This window comes from Furipterus horrens, unplaced genomic scaffold (assembly GCF_987537825.1).
Source record: "Furipterus horrens unplaced genomic scaffold, mFurHor1.1.pri manual_scaffold_12, whole genome shotgun sequence".
NCBI classification, from domain to species: domain Eukaryota; kingdom Metazoa; phylum Chordata; class Mammalia; order Chiroptera; family Furipteridae; genus Furipterus; species Furipterus horrens.
In genome coordinates, this window is record NW_028327182.1 from 20,093,150 (window position 1) to 20,110,679 (window position 17,530).

At 41.7% G+C, this 17,530-nt stretch overlaps 1 protein-coding gene across 1 annotated transcript in view; it reads left to right on the forward strand.

Annotated features, from left to right (window-relative positions):
* The first annotated feature begins 4,461 nt into the window (after positions 1-4,461).
* The window catches only part of TBC1D4 (TBC1 domain family member 4), a 179,924-nt gene continuing 166,855 nt past the window's right edge, over positions 4,462-17,530 (forward strand). The window contains exon 1 of the mRNA XM_090258746.1: positions 4,462-5,021. Within this exon, the coding sequence (XP_090114872.1) occupies positions 4,524-5,021 (498 nt within the window). The 5' untranslated portion in view covers positions 4,462-4,523. The remainder of the gene's footprint in view (positions 5,022-17,530) is intronic.

Sequence of the window (17,530 nt, forward strand, 5' to 3'; positions counted from 1 at the left end):
GCCTGTGCCAGGTCCTTGTCCTTAGCTTTGGAAACCTAAAAGCTAAGAATGGACTCTTTTGTTACCTGTGTTCTGCTGTGTCATCCTTTCCCCAAAGCAGTGAAGCTGCAGTGAGTGCCCTGGCTGCTGGGCTAGGCAAGGTCACAGGGAACAGAGAACAACGGGGAAAACCCTGAAAGGAAGTATTCTATTATTTTCTAATATTTTATAATTACCTGGGGAATATGTTTAGTATGTTTTCCTGAAATCAGCTAATTAAATCATGTGGTATATCACCTCTGTGATATTAAAACTGCCCCCGTAATGTTTAGTTTCTTAAATTCTAATTTGCTATTCATTCTTTTTTAAATTAATTGACTTTTGAGAGAGAGAGAGAGAAGGAGGGAAGAAGGAAGAAGAGAGAGAGAGTAAACTTGTGCACCTGTGCCTGGAAGCAAGGAAATAAATTTAGAGATTTCAACAAACCTTTGTTTCAACAAACCTTGCTTAGGTGCTAATGTTTATCATGTAGTATAAAAATTTTTTAAAGAATTTATTTATTTACTTTTAGAGAGGGGGGAAGGGAGAGAGACAGAGAGGGAGAGGAACATCAATATGTGATTGGCTCTTGAGTGCCCCAACTGGGGACCTGGCCCTCAACCCAGGCATATGTCCTGACTGGGAATCGAACTGGCAACCTTTGGTTTGCAGGCCAGTGCTCAATCCACTGAGCTACACCTGCCAGGGTGTAGTACAAATTTTTAAACTAGGATCTGACTGGATTTTATAACTTCTAACTCAAGCTGACACCATTGATTTAGAATGGGATACGAGAGAAAACCTTTTTAAAAAACAGGTGTTTACTTATGGATATCATAGGTAGAGGTGCTTACAAGACCATTCAGGACATATCCTGGCAGATTGGAAATATTTTCCATGAGCATATTCTTTGGTCCTTTTTTGGGGGGGACATGTGGGTTGAGTGCAGAAGGGTTTGAGGTTGGATATTGATTTATGGCTTCATTATTTAGTAAACATCATAGACCTGCATATTGTGCGTAATATCTACCAAACATTTAATAACTGTATCTTGTTCTCTTATCTTTTTCTAAGTTCAAGGCATCAAATATATAATTGAGCACTTTTTACGTGCATGTAATTCTCTAAGATTCTGTAGATGATACATTGGTGGTAAGAAACTGATAGCTTACCATCTTGTTCACGGATGTAATTAGTCAAATGTATGAACGACAAAACAAGTTATAAAAGACACAATGTGTTATATACCATAATATAATAATTTTATACAATAGGATAAGCCCTGGCTGGTTTGGCTCAGTGGATTGAGCGTCGGCCTGCGAGCTAAGTGTCGTTGGTTCGATCTTCCAGTCAGGGCACATCAGAGAAGGAAAACTCTGATTCCAAAAAACCTCCGCTGCCTTGCGGCATACCTCTTCAGGGGAAAGGCTAAGGGAGTAAACCCCGACAGAAAATCCGGAGCCGGAGTCCCTAAGGCGGTTTGACGTTGTAGTCAACACCGGCAACTCCTGCGGCGCACCTGAAACCAAGCTGTATTGACTCCATCTTTCCCTTGGACCCTTCAGCTGCGAAGAGAGGGGGGGTCTGCTGCATGGGCAACAGCAGACCCTCCATATCACCCTGCCCAGGCTCTGTAGCTTCAGCTCCACTGGAGAGGACACTCCAGCGTCATCGCAAGATGTCGATTCAACACGGGAGGAGACAGATACCGTGTCACTCCCGAGTCGGACTGCACAACCATTCTCGGCGGTGCAGATAGACTCTTAAGAAGCTACACCATTGTCTCTCGAGACGGACGGCTGCCGACGACGACGACGATACAATAGGATAGAATAGATTAACAACAAAGTAGTAAACAACTCCACAATCTCAGTGGTTTAAGAAAACAAAAAAGTTTATTTCTTACTCATAAGGAGTGTGCAGTGGGCCTGGGAGGTTCTCAGCATTCTGGGCTGCTTTGATCAGGAGGAACTTCCCTATGTACATGTTGTTTCCATGGTGACCACTGGATGGGAAGATTGGGGCTGGAAGCATGAGTAGGCTAGATCATTGACTACTGGCAATTTAATGCTTCTATTCAAGATGTGTCCCAAGTCAGTTCCGCTTGCATTTCACTGTCAGAACAAGTCTTATGAGTGTGCTTGGCCTTAGGGGGCAGAGAAGTGCTTCTTCCCATGTGTCAGAATGCAGAGAGCATCAGATATTGGTAAACAGTAATCATATTCATTAATGCACTGTAAGAGAAACATCACAAAAAGTTACAAAGAAAGGGCTAAGGGCATTCCAGAGCAGGAAGCAATCACACTTAGGATATCATGTAATAAAAAACATTTCTTCTGTTTTTCTGTCAACAAGTGAAAGCTGTTTATTGCTTCACTTTCTTTAACTGGTAGGAAATGGCCTGCTGGGGCTCCAAATTCAGTCCTAGCTCTAGAGCTGGTTGATTTGGTAGGACCCAAAAGGCTTTCATGCTTTCCCCAGATCTTTGTGTTTTTCTTCCTCTTTTTAGATCTTAGATATGTGGCCTAGAGAAATGAGGTTTGTATGAAAGAGTTTCTGGCAGGGCTCTGGAAGGTTTCAGTCTACATTCTAAGAACTTTTCGCTGCTTGTTGAAGACATAGGCCTAGTTTGCGCAATGGTGTGGTGGAGTGGTTAAACCAGATGACTTCAACTAAGCAATTAATGTCTCCATCTTAAAGCTTAGATACTTATTTACAAGAGAGCCATCAGGATGCACCCCAAAATTCAGCCTAGGAATAATGAATGGCAGTTTATTATAGCGACCTTACATACATAGTATAAAAAATATTCACTGGGTTTTATGGAAAGTGATACTACCATTAAACTAAACACAGTGAGAAACCTGGGTTTTCATTCTTCCTATAAGCACTTTGGGAAAAGTTGGGAATTTTCAGTGTCTTTCCCATTTATTTTGTTTTCCTCTTATCTGATTCCTTTTTTTTAATTAAAAAATATTTTATTTATTTTTAGAGAGAGGGGAAGGGAGGAGAAAGGGAGGGAGAGAAACATTGATTAGTGAAAGAAACATTGATGGGCTGCTTCTCACATGTGCCCAGACTGGGGACCAGCCTGCAACCCAGGCATATGCCGCAACAGGAATCGAACCGGCAACCTTTCACTTTGTGGGAGGATGCTCAACCGAGTCTCGCTGGTCAGGGCCTCTTACGAGTCCAATTTGCTAAAATGAATAAAGAACACCTCTCTTTCTTTTTTAAGATTAGAATGGTCAATTATCTCTCATTTTTTAGTACACGTTAAAGGGTGATAAATCACACAAGCTCTAAACTGACTACATATAATAAATAGAATATAAATTTTCCATATTTTAAGAAGTTGGCTGCACTAAGAACTAAGAAGATTAATATTTCTTATACAATGCTTTATTTTTACATGAAATTGGAATTACAATATTTTATTGTGATATTGTGATTTAAAACCCGAGTATTTTTGACATTAGGAAATAAGATTCAGAAGTTGTTATGCAATCTTTAGACGGGGTTGAAACCATGCACATACTATTAATAATAATTAAAAAACAAAATCCCAGCGTTCCACTAAGAATGGCCCCCTCTCCAGGGGGCAGCAGAGATTCCCAGAAACGGACCGAATTCTTGGCGACTTGAGAGAGACCGAGTTGGTCTGGGGAGTGCGGGCGCCAGGCGCAGGGCTGCTGCCCCAGGGGCGGCTTGGAGGGGCGGGCTGGGACAGGGGCCGGAGGAAAAGCCGGAGGGGCGACTTTACAGTTATGCTTTCGTAGGATGGGAGGCGGGGTAGCAGCCCGATTAAAGAAGCAGCCTGGAAGGAAGGAAGGAGCGAGGGAGGGACGAGAACAGTTGGAGGAGGAGCAGTGAGCTAGGTTGTGCCGACCAGAGGCGGAGCGGCCCCCACGAAGCCACGTTTTGTTTTTGTTATTTTCCATTCGAATAGCAGGCCCTTTCGGAAGAAGGACTGCGTGGAAGTCCGGCGGTCCCGACCTTCCAGGTGACAGCCGGTCACCCCGGTAGGAGTCAACTCCGCCTCCAGACACCCCCTCCCGCCCAAAACCATTCCCCGCCCAGCCTCCGGGTGCTGGCCCGAGGCGCGCCACGGCCGCAGCGGCTCTGCAGCGCTGGAGCAGGCGCCCACCGGCGGCGGAGAAGGGCTCTGGGCGTCGTCCCCTGATCTTGCAGAACCGCAGCGCAGGAAGGGGGAAGTCTGGCCCTCGGGCAGGAGCCCGAGGAAGGAGGATGACGATTTAACCCTCCCTCTCCTGCCAGTCCAGCTGCCAGGCGCTCCCTAGGTGCCCGCCGCCGGAGCCTCCTAGCCGCGCCCGGGGAAGTGCCGCATGGAGCAGGGCCGCTGAAGCAGGAGTTCGGGGTCGCGCCGAAGCGGGTGCGGAGTCCCGGGGAAGCAGTTGGCATAGTTTCGGCGGCGCCTTCAGCGCGGGAGTTTGGGGCACGGCGCGACTCTTCCGCCGCCCCGGTGCCCTCGTGAGGCGCGAGTTATGGAGCCCCCCAGCTGCATTCAGGATGAGCCGTTCCCACATCCCTTGGAGCCCGAGCCGGGCGCCTCGGCGCAGCCGGGCTCTGGGAAGCCAGGCGACAAGAGGTTCCGGCTGTGGTACGTTGGGTGGTCGTGCCTGGACCGCAGGACCACGCTGCCCATGTTGCCGTGGCTCATGGCCGAGATTCGCCGGCGCAGCCAGAAGCCCGAGGTGGGCGGCTGCGGGGCGCCGGCGGCCCGAGAGGTGCTCCTGGTGCTCAGCGCGCCCTTTCTGCGCTGCGTCCCGGCGCCGGGCGCCGGGTCGGCGGGGGTTTCTGGCCCCGCAGCCGCGCAGCCCAGCACAGCAGTGTTCATCTTCGAGCACAAGGCGCAGCACATCTCGCGCTTCATTCACAACAGCCAGGACCTCACCTACTTTGCCTACCTGATCAAGGCGCAGCCCGACGACCCCGAGTCGCAGATGGCCTGCCACGTTTTCCGCGCCACAGACTCCAATCAGGCAAGGCAGCGGCTCGAGGGCGTGGGGGAGGGTCCGGAGCACCCGGGGGGAGTAACAGGGTTAGGGGCGTCGGGACTCTATACTGAGCACCGACTGTGGTCCGGCTGCTGGAGTGCGCTCTCCACGTGGTGCGTGTGAGCGCTAGCTGTTCTGGCTCAAACCCCAAGTTGGGAAGCTAGTGCACAGGGGCGGGTCGGGATGGAGTGGCGGGATCAGACTGCGCTCCGGAGCCGGGGAGAGGGAGGCAGGCACAGAGTGGTCCCGGGACGGTGAAGAAGTGGGCGCGCCCTGGGAGAATGCGGGGCAGCGCGTGTCCCAGGAGGATCACGGTATCTGGGTTGTGACTGGAGATGGCATGCCACGCTTGTTCCTTGCATGTGTGCAAGTGTGTGTTTAAGAGGGAACGTGGGAGAGGGTTGGGGTTCTAGAGGCCCCGCGCTCACGAGTCTCGGTCTTGGTGGAGTTCTGTCCCTTAACCGATTTAGATGGTCACATCCTAGTCACAACAGCACCCGCAGGTCTCGGTCTGGGAGGCTATTTCAGAGCAGGGCTTAGGAAAAGTTACTTATTAGACGTTGTCAGATTTTTGGCAAACTACGAATCTGCATTTAGATGTTGAGTGGAAAGACTTTAGTTAAAAATGTTTTTTTATACGCTAATTGGAGATAAAATCAAGACCTACTTCGGTGATTTAAAAATCAGTGTCACAGAAGAGGTCGAAATCTATTTTCTAATATTATTTCTCTAGAGTTTTACTAAATCGAGGTGTCTGTTACCAAACAGTACATTTTTACTTCCTTAAAAACTGGCGCGGTTCTTCATCTAGTGGTGAGAGAAATCTAAACAAAACTTTACCATAGTGATTCATCTCTGAAAACAGGCTTTAAAAAATGTGTGAAGAGTTTTTGCCACACCACAAGCCACCAAATGCTATTCTAGAGGTAGTTATTTAATGTTTGTATAGTACGTTAGATCCTTTGGAAAAAGTGTTGTCTATATATAAATAAACAAATAAATAAAGTCTTAGTTGCACCATGTGGCTTACCTTTGGGATCTGGAAAATTAATAGTGAGATGAGAAAAATTGCCTATGAATAAGACTTTAATTAAAAAAATTCATTATTCTACTATCTTTAATTGAAAGACTGTATTTGTTTAGTAGATTTTTAGAAAAGGCCTGGGGCTGAATTGAAGAAAATAAAAGCTCATTGTCTTAGATTTCATCAGTCACCTTGTAAACCAGTTTAGTATCTTAACAAAGCTCCCAAAGTGAAGAGAGCAACTTTAACTTATGTAAGCAGTTGTATTTATGGTAAGATACATTATTAAAAGTTATTTTAAGACCCTAAACATGATTAAAGTAAATTTAATTTAATGCTTATTGTTCAAAATTTATCTTTCACCTGTGTTGTGAAATTGGAGTGAAGCATGTTCTTTGTTTCTGAAAGTTATCACCATCTTTGATTCTGTCAGCAAGGAGGAAGAAAAATTTTTTGAAAAGGAACTTGAAGAGCATTTCATGATTCTTGGTGTTTTATGTTATTTTCTTCAGGTCTGATACATGACACAGCATTGCTAATTTCCTTCATGGTCGAAGTTTGTTTATGGGTCATGGCACCTTGAATTCTCAACAGGATCTATTGAGTCCCTCCTGGATTCATTGGTAGTCCAATTAAAAACATCCCCTTTTATTTACGTCTTTATATATTTAGGTGTTAGTGGCTGAATGTGCTATTACTTTACAAGTAATAAAATGCTTAGGTTTGTTTCCTCCTTTTGGCCCTGTAGGAGCAGTGGAAGCCATATGGCTTTTTGATTAAAAAACAAACAAACAAACATAACATTTTCTGTTTATTGCCATTTCTCAGTTGAGTCTTTGACATAAAGCAGTGATTTTCAACCTTTTTCATCTCATGGTTCACATAAACTAATTACTAAAGTTCTGCAGCACACCAAAAAGAATCATATTTTTTGCTGATCTAACAAAAATAGGTGTAATTTTGATTGATTAAAAAAATAGTAATCACCCTTTTTGCTCCAAAGTGACTTAAAAAAATGATAATCAGATGCCTATACTTGTATCTAAGGATTTCTGGTATCAAAAATTAATCAATCAGATGCATTCTTATTCTGGAGCATGACCAATAAGATGCAACTCTATTATATGACCTATGTATTTATGGTTCAAGACAGAGCATTCACGCCAACAGCTATTACTGTGTTGGCTGTTGCCATATTTTTAATTTTTAAAAATAAGTTTATTGATTTTAGAGAGGAAGAGAGAGAGAGAAACATCCATTGGTTGTCTGCAGTACATGTCCTGGCTGGGGATCGAACCGGCAACCTCAGTATGTGCTTTGACCAGGAATTGAACCCACAACCTTCTGGTTACAGGACAATGCTCCAACTAACTGAGCCACACTGGCAAGGGCTGTTGTCATTGTTTTTATTTGAAAATCTAGGGGAAAAAAGGTCAGTGCCCTTGGCTAAATAGTCGAGTATTGCACATTTTAATAATTCTTGGTGGCACACTGGTTGAAAATCGCTGATCTCAAGATATGGATTTCTGTCTGTTAATTTGAAAGGCCTGATGTTATCCCTCTAAGTATTATCTCCAACCATAAATCAGGAGTTACAAATTCAAATGCCTGGGAATAGGGTTCATTGGAGACTGTGGAGGACTAGATAGTAGGTGTCCTTTCTTAAGGTTCTATTCTGCTCCAGTTAGAAATCACATTAACAGGATCTAAGCCCAGTGCTGCAAGAGCTTCTGATTTCCCAAGAGAAAGTGGAAATCGGGATTTTTATGAATGAGTCCACATTTTACACTATTAGCAAATATTTTAAACATTTAAGAATCCTATCTGGGCCAAACAAAACACATCTGAGGGTTGGCTTCAGAGATGTAAGGACTGTCACTTTGATTCTTTGGCATTAATATTTATTGATCAGACAAATGCAGTCATCAGACACTGTCTGCTCTTTGCCGTATTTCCTTCTGAGTATCTGAATTCACTTGATGTGGCTTTCATATCAGGGAATATTAGAAACATTTCTGGGGAAGCATTTTTTAAGTAAAACTCCCATAAGTGACGATTCTCCATCACTTGTTAGAGGGATGAATTCACCACATATGGCCATCCAGCAGTATGCCTCATCTAGAGGAAGCTCTGAGTGGTTCTGAGCGCTCATGAAGTCAGAAAGAAAACAACCTGTTGTTTGCTTTGCCCCTTAGTTCTACATTTGAAGAGGAGAATTATTTAGTTGGACTTTTAAGATAATTGTTAAGAGAGTTTTCTGAGTGTTTTCCACAGTCACTGAACAAAGCCTGGAAGGTAGCCTAGAGCAGTAGGTCTGCAAACATCCCCAGATAAACTTTCCTCTGGTTTCACCCTCATGCCTGTCCCTTTTCTGAAATGGGCCTGTCTGTAGATGACTGTATAATTTATTGTTTAGTCTGGGACAGTTTTCATGGAGAAAGGGGGCACCACTAATAATCACACAAGCATAACAAGTACAAACCTAGAACATTAAGGGCAAACGGGGACATACAGTGACCGTAGTTAAATGGCAAAGTTTGTGTTCTTGCCCTGTCACTGAGATGAAGATGGAAACCACTCAGTGGTTTCTATATACATAATGCTAATGTTTTGCAGACAATCTATTCACACATCTTTTGGGGGGTGGATTTACATGTGACCTCCGAGATAGCACTGTTAGTAGCTTGGATCTGGTTTGGGGAGTTGCCATAGTGATGTGCCCTCTGGCTCCAGACGTTCCTTGTAGATCAGAGTCGTTTAAGGATGTGTGTCTGGAGGAGAGCTCAGCTGGAACGGTCTAATACAGAGCTGTTTCTCCCAGGTGCAAAGACAGGTGGGGGTTGGGAGCAAACCAATCAGTTCCAGATCAAATATATGCCAACACAGATTGGTTCCCATTTACTCAAGCCTGTGTAGTCTTGCACAGGAGAAATGTCAGCCTTAGCGCATTTCAGCCAAACTTGGGTATTTGAAATAGTAAAAGTGCTTAACTCTTAAAAAAATTCCACTGGCATAAATTGAGTTGTAAAATGGTTGGGGATCCCAGAATATCTGATTCTCTGCCCAAGAAGGGTCACTGGAATTCTTCAAATATTTATCTACTTTCAGAAAGAGGTTATGTAACATTCTCTCAATTTTCCTATTAAAAAGCAGAAGTTGTTTTATGTTATGTATATATTACCATATTTTTAAAAAGCAAGAGTTGTTAGTGTTTATAAACATTGTTTGAGTTTATTATCATTTGCATGAGACTCTTAGCAGGAAAATTATATATTATATTTATAGAATGAAACTCATTTAAAAGACAAGAATATAATTGCTATAATTTTCATTGATCTTGTATATATATATATTTTTTGAAGCTTGCAAGAACATATTTTCTAAGCTTTATTCAGGTAAACAATTTTCAACTTAATTTTTATCAATCTGTTTCAAAAAGCTAATTGTTCAGTTCTTCCTCATGGTCAATAGCTTTGTCAAGATACCAGCCTGGTAACTACAGAAATAGAAATGCAGAAGTTTTCACAGTTCTCCCTATGCTTACTGAGTAGTTTGCTATTCTGGTCAGGTAAACCTCTGTCTTCTCATATTTGTTGTAGTTATTATTTTGTTCTCTCCCTTCCTCCTGATCTGAGGTGGAGGTCCATGTGCTCAGTTCCATGGTAGAATCTTGACTGTGATATCTGCGGGAAGGTAAAAATGTGTGCCCAGAGCTACCCAGTTGTGGAGGAGACTTGGAATGAAAATTGAGGCTGTTCAGTATCAGGACTTGTTTATCATAAGCCAGAGGTTCTCATACTTGATTATATGTCAGAGTCAGCCGGAGGGCTTGTTAAAACAGATTTCTGGATCCCATCCTTAGTTTCTGGTGCTAAAGCAAGTTCCCTAGCAATGCTCAGCCTTCTGGCCTGGGGACCACAGTTTGAGAACAATAGCTCCCAGTGATTTTGTTAATGTGGTCCGTTGGTTATATGTCACAATGTTCCTTTGGCTATTTTTACAGTTGTTCTCAGACTCGAAAGTTCAAGGTGAGTGTGAGGAGGGAAAATATCTGACTAGAGACTTTTTTTAATGAAACTCTACTTTTTCTAGCTTAATAGTTTTGCCTATCTTTTTCCCTGGATAGTCATTTTTTTTTGCCAGGTATCATAGGACTAGTCACATGTTGAATAAAAACTTTACCTTTCAAACAAGTTTTAAGTTCTGCAAAGGAATAAACACCTTTTTGGGGATATATCCTAATGTTACATTATGATAAGTTTCTGCAAAATTTAAAGCTTTATTTATTTGCAACTAGAGAAATGACAGCATTCAGCATGTTTGATATACCCGCTATTAAAAAAACCTGGCAAAAAGATATAGACATTTGACATTTTGGTGAATAAGATGAAATAAAATGAAGGCTGCTCTGAATAATTATGGCAAACAATTCTGTTTACTCCTTTAAAAAAAAAAAAATCTCAGGGCCTTTGTTTTGTTAAATCATCTGAATAGTTCTTTCATTTGGGCCGTGTTGGCATGTCTGAATCAAGTTAACATGCAGTTACTTAGATGTAGCTCCTTGTAAAATGAGGGACAGATGAATTATAATTTAGTTTAGTAGCATATTCAGAATTATTGACTGAGAAAAGGATTGTGCTTGAAATATGGTCTGCATAAAATATTAATACAAATTTAATAACTCATTGGGAGGCATCAACTAAAGATGTCATTGACTTGTGAGTCTAAGGCTGTAAGGTGATACTGTACACCATAGTATGTCTATCTGAGGAGTTTTTTAATGGCTTTTCTTAAAAGTTAACATTTACTGAGCTCCTGGTGGGTGATGTCACTGCCCTTAGTGCATTTTCTAGGTTGTCACGTTTTATTTTCACAATAACCATGTCAAGTATGTACCAGTATCCTCCCCGATTTTACAGATGACAAAGCTGGTAGAGAGAAGTTAAATGATTTCCCCAAGGACACAAGGCTTGAAATAATAGAAACAGATTCCATTTCAGGCTGACAGATTCTAAAGCCTGTTCCCTTGTTTTCTGCTGTAGAATGCAGTTGTTGAAAAATTGTTTTTAGCTGTTAGTATTAGGAACTTTTACGCTATCACTTTTTCCCCATTCTTTTAAAAATACAGTAGTTTTATTTCTTTCCAGCTTTATTGAGGCACAATTAACAAATAAAAATTGTAAATATTGTAGGGTACACTGTAATGTTTTGATATATGTATCAAATGAAATGATAACCACAATCAAGCTAATTAACCTATCCATCACCTCACATGGCTGTCTTTTTTACTATTTGTGGTGAGAAAACCTAAGATACTTTTAGCAAATTTCAAGTATATAGTGCAGTAGTATCACCTATAATCTCTATATTGTCTGCACATTCGATCTTCAAAACTTGTTTATCTTGCATAACTGAAAGTTGTTATCCTTTGGCCAACATCTCCTCATTTTTCCCATCTGCCAGCCCCTGGCAACCACTATTCAACTCTCTGCATTTATGGGTGAGATCATGTATACTAGATTCCACGTATTAAGTGAGTACAGTATTCCCTCACTTATCGCGGGTATTACGTTCTAGGTCCCCCCGTGATAGGTGAAAATCTGTGAAGTAGGAACCTTACATTTAGTTTAGTATTTATATATATTTTAAGGCTTTATAAACCCTTCCCACACACTTATAAACCGTTCCCAGTCCCTTATTAACCTTTTCCACTCCCTTATTAAGCTTTTCCACACTTTTATAAACACTACTTATGTTGTTAAACATATTCTACACTCTCAAACCTATGTAACTTTAACAACATACATATACAGTACCACAAAATCCCACGATATAGTGAAAAATCTGTGATAAATAATGAAAGATAATGTTTTTAAAAATCCTGTGATACAGTGAGGCCGCGATAAGTGAACTGCGATATAGAGAGGGACCACTGTATTTGTATTTTTCCCACTTTTATATTAGAATTCTCAATAGTTAAATATGCTTATTACATTTGTAAACTAGTAATTAATACAAGTGCATGCTTGGATATAGTTTTGTCAGTATGTACTTTTCTTTTAATGGGAAGTAAAAAATTATATGATTTTTTTGGCTGGTGAAATCTAACCAGCTAATCTTTTCCTAAACCACTGGGAAAGGGTTAGCATCAAAGGGAGAAGTTAAAATACAAAGAAATAGAATATAATACTATCCATTTTTATATTGCTTTAATATTGTTATTAAAAAAGGTGAGACAGAGATCCGAAATGGCTTCAAATTAGTTAAAAGATGATTAGATATTAGATGATTTGACTTTGGGTGGTGGGTACACAATGCAAAATAGAGATCACATATCATAGAAATGTACACTTGAAAAGAACCCATATAAAAGACTCATGGACAACGGGGAGGGATATGATGGCGGGAGAGGGGGTGGGTTGGGTTGGGGAGAGAAATTAGGGGAAAAGGGGACAACTGTAATTGAAAAACCAAAATAAAAAAAATAAATAAATGAATAAAAGAAATGTACACTTGAAACTCATATGATCTTATTAACCAGTGCCACCCCAATACATTTTAAAAGAATTATGGATAAATATAGAGGGGTTGTACCCACTACCACCATTAGGCTAAGTTCATGCCAACAGGCCTTTGCAAAATCCATGTAAAAACTAAAATAAAAGCAGTACACAATAGTAACAGCCTTGCAAGGAGCCAACAGAAAGGGATAGGATCAGACCATCTCATAGAAGAGGGAAGAACAGTTTTCATAACTGGAAATAAATTCAGCCCTGGCTGGTGTGGCTCAGTGGATTGAGTGCTGGCCTGCTCACAAACCAAAGGGTCACTTGTTTGATGCCCAGTTAGGCCACATGCCTGGGTTGCAGGCTGGGTACCCAGCTGGGGGAGTGCAAGAGGCAACCACACATTGATGTTTCTCTCCCTCCCTTCCCCTCTCTTTAAAAAATAAATAAATAAAATCTTTAAAAATTTTTTAAAATATTAAAAAAAGAAAACAAATTCAGTGAGACAGATAGTATACAATATTTAAAGAGCTAGGCAACAGGCATTAGGCGGTCTTCAAAGTGGGCAACAGAGCTAGGGCTGTCCAACAGAGAGCAATGAAGTATCCCAGCAGGCAGGAAGTGCGTGCTACTAGACTCCTAAGGGGAAGAAATATTTGGAGAACCAAGCAGGAAAACCGTCAGTTTAATTTCAGGTAAACTTGGGAAAAACTCTTGGGCTGCCCAGTTAATGAGAATTAAATGGCTAAAACCAGGGCAAGAGGTGAACTGAAAAAGCTGGGATAGATGCATGGTTGTACCTGTTTCTTAAGTACATATCCTAAAGACTTTAATTCTAAACTAAAGTAGTTATAAAGGTTACAAATAGACTCTGATCTTTTACTTCCCTTCCATTCCTAAGGACATTATTGCATTAAATATACACCAGAGTTCACCTTCACTATTTGTTAGATTGGTGAAGTTCAGTTTCACATAATTTCTCAAGTATTGTTATGTAAGCCCACCTCATAGTTTAACTGGGTTTGTTATCTCTTTTTTGCTTGACCCACCACAATTATCCAGCATTTGATTCTATCGTTAGGAATTATACTGTAAACTTCTAGGTTAGTGATTATAATAATAATAATAGACATACATTAATAATAATAGCTCTAAGAACTACATATATATATATATATAGTCGAGTCGTCGGCAGCCGTCCGTCTCGAGAGACGATGGTGTAGCTTCTTAAGAGTCTATCTGCACCGCCGAGAATGGCTGTGCAGTCCGACTCGGGAGTGACACGGTATCTGTCTCCTCCCGTGTTGAATCGACATCTTGCGATGACGCTGGAGTGTCCTCTCCAGTGAAGCTGAAGCTACAGAGCCTGGGCAGGGTGATATGGAGGGTCTGCTGTTGCCCATGCAGCAGACCCCACCTCTCTTCGCAGCTGAGGGATCCAAGGGAAAGACGGAGTCAATACAGCTTGGCTTCAGGTGCGCCACAGGAGTTGCCGGTGTTGACTACAACGTCAAACCGCCTTAGGGACTCCGGCTCTGGATTTTCTGTCGGGGTTTACTCCCTTAGCCTTTCCCCTGAAGAGGTATGCCGCAAGGCAGCGGAGGTTTTTTGGAGTCAGAGTTTTCCTTCTCTGATGTGCCCTGACTGGAAGATCGAACCAGCGACACTTAGCTCGCAGGCCGACGCTCAATCCACTGAGCCAAACCAGCCAGGGCGATATATATATATATATATATATATATTTTGACTAGGGGGTGTCAAACTTTAGCATGTACCATCTGGAGGATTTGTATAATACTGATTGCTGGACCACCATGCCACCCCCAGAATTTCTGTTTCAGTAAGTTGGGGGTGAGGTTCAGAATTTGCATTTCTAACAATTTCCAGGTGATACTGATGCTGCTGGTCCAGGACCACATTTTGACAACTATTGCTCTAGACTAGCGGTTGGCAAAGTGTGGCCTTTATTTTTGTAAATACTATTTTATTTGAACACAAGCCCATTCATCTGTGTGCATATTGTTGATGGCTCTTTTCATGCTACAGTGGTAGTAGTGACTGTTTTTGACACAGACCCTATGGCCACCAAGCCCCAAATTCTTGCTGTCTTGTTCTTTACAGAAAAAGTTTGCTGGCCTTTGCTCCAGACAATCCTGTTAGAAATAGGTCTTTAAAAATCCTGTTTTATAGGTGAGAAAGCTAAATCTGTAATTTTTTAAGAACACAAATTAGCAAGTAGGTCTGCGTTTTCAAAACCCTGAACTTTCTAAAATCCACTTTGTAAATTTTTATTGAAGGCTCTCAAATTTATCACTATATCCTAGCTCTGGTCTCTAAGCTTCAGCTTTTTTTCAGTATCTAAATGGTTACTTCACATTTGCACCTGAATATGTAGTTGCTGATTCGGGGAACCTAGAAATTATATTTGCGTCCTGCTTTTCACTTCTCAGTTTTGGTCTCAGAGGAAAGTTGTGTTGATCCTGCCTCCAAAACTTAGTTTTAATATGTCCATATCTCACCATTACCTCTGCAACCACTGGTCTAACTCCCATTATCTCCTGCTGGGATTATTAGACTCCTCTCAACTACTCGCCTGCTCTCCTCTTGTCTTCCTAGCAATCCCTTCTCCCTTGGAATAGTAGGAGCTGTCATTGTAAAATTCAAAGCAGATTAGGCTTCCTTTGTACTTAAAGTGACACACAAATTCCTTCTCACCTGATCTTGTATGACTCCACCCCATTTAATATCTCCAGTCCCACCTTAGACTGCTTGTCTCCAGCATGCTCTCTACATTTGAGCCACCCTTTTAACAAGCCCAACTTTTATGTGACTTTAAAGCACAAGTGGTTTCCACCCTTTGCTAGATCAGCTTTTCCTCAGGTCTCAGGTTTCAGTTCTTTGCTTAACTCACAAATGCCACTTCTCTGATGGGCCTCCAGTGACCCTCTATCTAATAAACTAGATAGGAATCACAGTTTTGCACTTCTATCTCAACCCTTTATTTGTTTTCCTTTTGTCCCTTAAACACTTAAACTTAATTTTCTAACACTTCCTGGCATTACTGTCACCACCTTTAGAATGTGAAGCTCCATGGGGAGAGAGATCTCCTCTGTTCACAGTTGTACCTCCAGGACCTAGTTTTATAGCAGGGATTCATTTGAATAATTGAAATTAAGTTGAGTAAGAATTGGTCCCTGCCCTCAAGGAATTTAAATCCACAGGCAGAGTTGACAGTTTCCTGGCGAGGATATGCATATGTTCCTATATTTTTTGCCTTTGGTGATCATTAACTTTAACAACTGTTGGTTGTATTGTTTGTACAATATTTTTTTTGTTATGAATGTTTTGAATTTTAGAGACATCATAGTGCTTATAATATGAAATGGGATTATAAGTCAGTTATGTAGTTTTTGAAAAAATTTGTAGAATAATTTGGGATGGACTTTTTCTCCCCCTGCCCATCAACACACAGGGTTAACTAATGCTGTCAACATGAGAACAGACATCTCTGTGTCCTTTTCGTTGATAATGTGAAATGAGCTTTTGGGCATCTGTAAGAGGATCAGAAGGGTGATGTTGTGAATATGTCTTTGCAATAATTGTATTATTTTTTACTTTCAGTTCATCTCAGTTATTTTGGCTTCTCAGTGGAAAAATGATCTCATTTGGAAGGCTATTTAAGATAATTACACAATGCTTTTAAAGGATTCTATAAGTTTTTACTACAAAGTCTAAAATTGACTGTTTTCTTAGGCCCCAAATTTTAAGCCTTATCCTAAAAAGAGCACGGAAGACTCAAGAGGTGTCTCAAACTTTTTTTTTTTAATCAAAAAGGGAAACAAATGAATGGAGGGGAGATTCACCAGGGATGAGAAAGGAAAAAAAAAACTGTGGCCAATGTCCACAGTGATCTGTTGACTGATAGATAATAAGATGTAGAATTTGTATTCTTGATTTCTTTGTTTGCTTAACCTGCATATCCTTGTGCAGAGAAGGAAAACTCTTGACTCCAAAAAACCTCCGCTGCCTTGCGGCATACCTCTTCAGGGGAAAGGCTAAGGGAGTAAACCCCGACAGAAAATCCGGAGCCGGAGTCCCTAAGGCGGTTTGACGTTGTAGTCAACACCGGCAACTCCTGCGGCGCACCTGAAGCCAAGCTGTATTGACTCCGTCTTTCCCTTGGACCCTTCAGCTGCGAAGAGAGGGGGGGTCTGCTGCATGGGCAACAGCAGACCCTCCATATCACCCTGCCCAGGCTCTGTAGCTTCAGCTTCACTGGAGAGGACACTCCAGCGACATCGCAAGATGTCGATTCAACACGGGAGGAGACAGATACCGTGTCACTCCCGAGTCGGACTGCACAGCCATTCTCGGTGGTGCAGATAGACTCTTGGGAAGCTACACCATCGTCTCTCGAGATGGACGGCCGCCGCCGCCGCCGCCAACGATATCCTTGTGACAGAGTAATTACTTCTCTTGTATTTTTTTATCTAATGTTTAGAATAATAGTCGTTGATAGGTTGATCATAGTTTTCAGTTGCCCCAGGTGCATTAACCAAGAAGCTACAAGTAAGATGGTGTTCACACTGCAGTACAATATTCCCACGGGTTGGGGCTCTACTTTAAAGAATACACACCCAAGAGAAGATGACTTTTTTTCTCCAGGAAAAATCAAAAGGTGCCGTAGTCATTCATTTGTCTTTATAAATACAAGCCCCCCTTGTTCTTCCTCTTTCCATCAGAAAAGGGCATTTTCTCCTCATTCCTACATTGCCTTCAGGTATAATTTGTCTACCTACCAGCACCTCCACGTTTCTTCAGTGTTTGGCCCCTTCGACAGGGTAGGAGATTACTGTTTGGTCCATTGATGAAGCTGTGTGTGTTTTCCAAACGAGCGTCTCTGTTTTGTCATCCTTTATTAATGATTGAAATGAGTTTTGAAAACCTACTTTCCATTAGTAAGC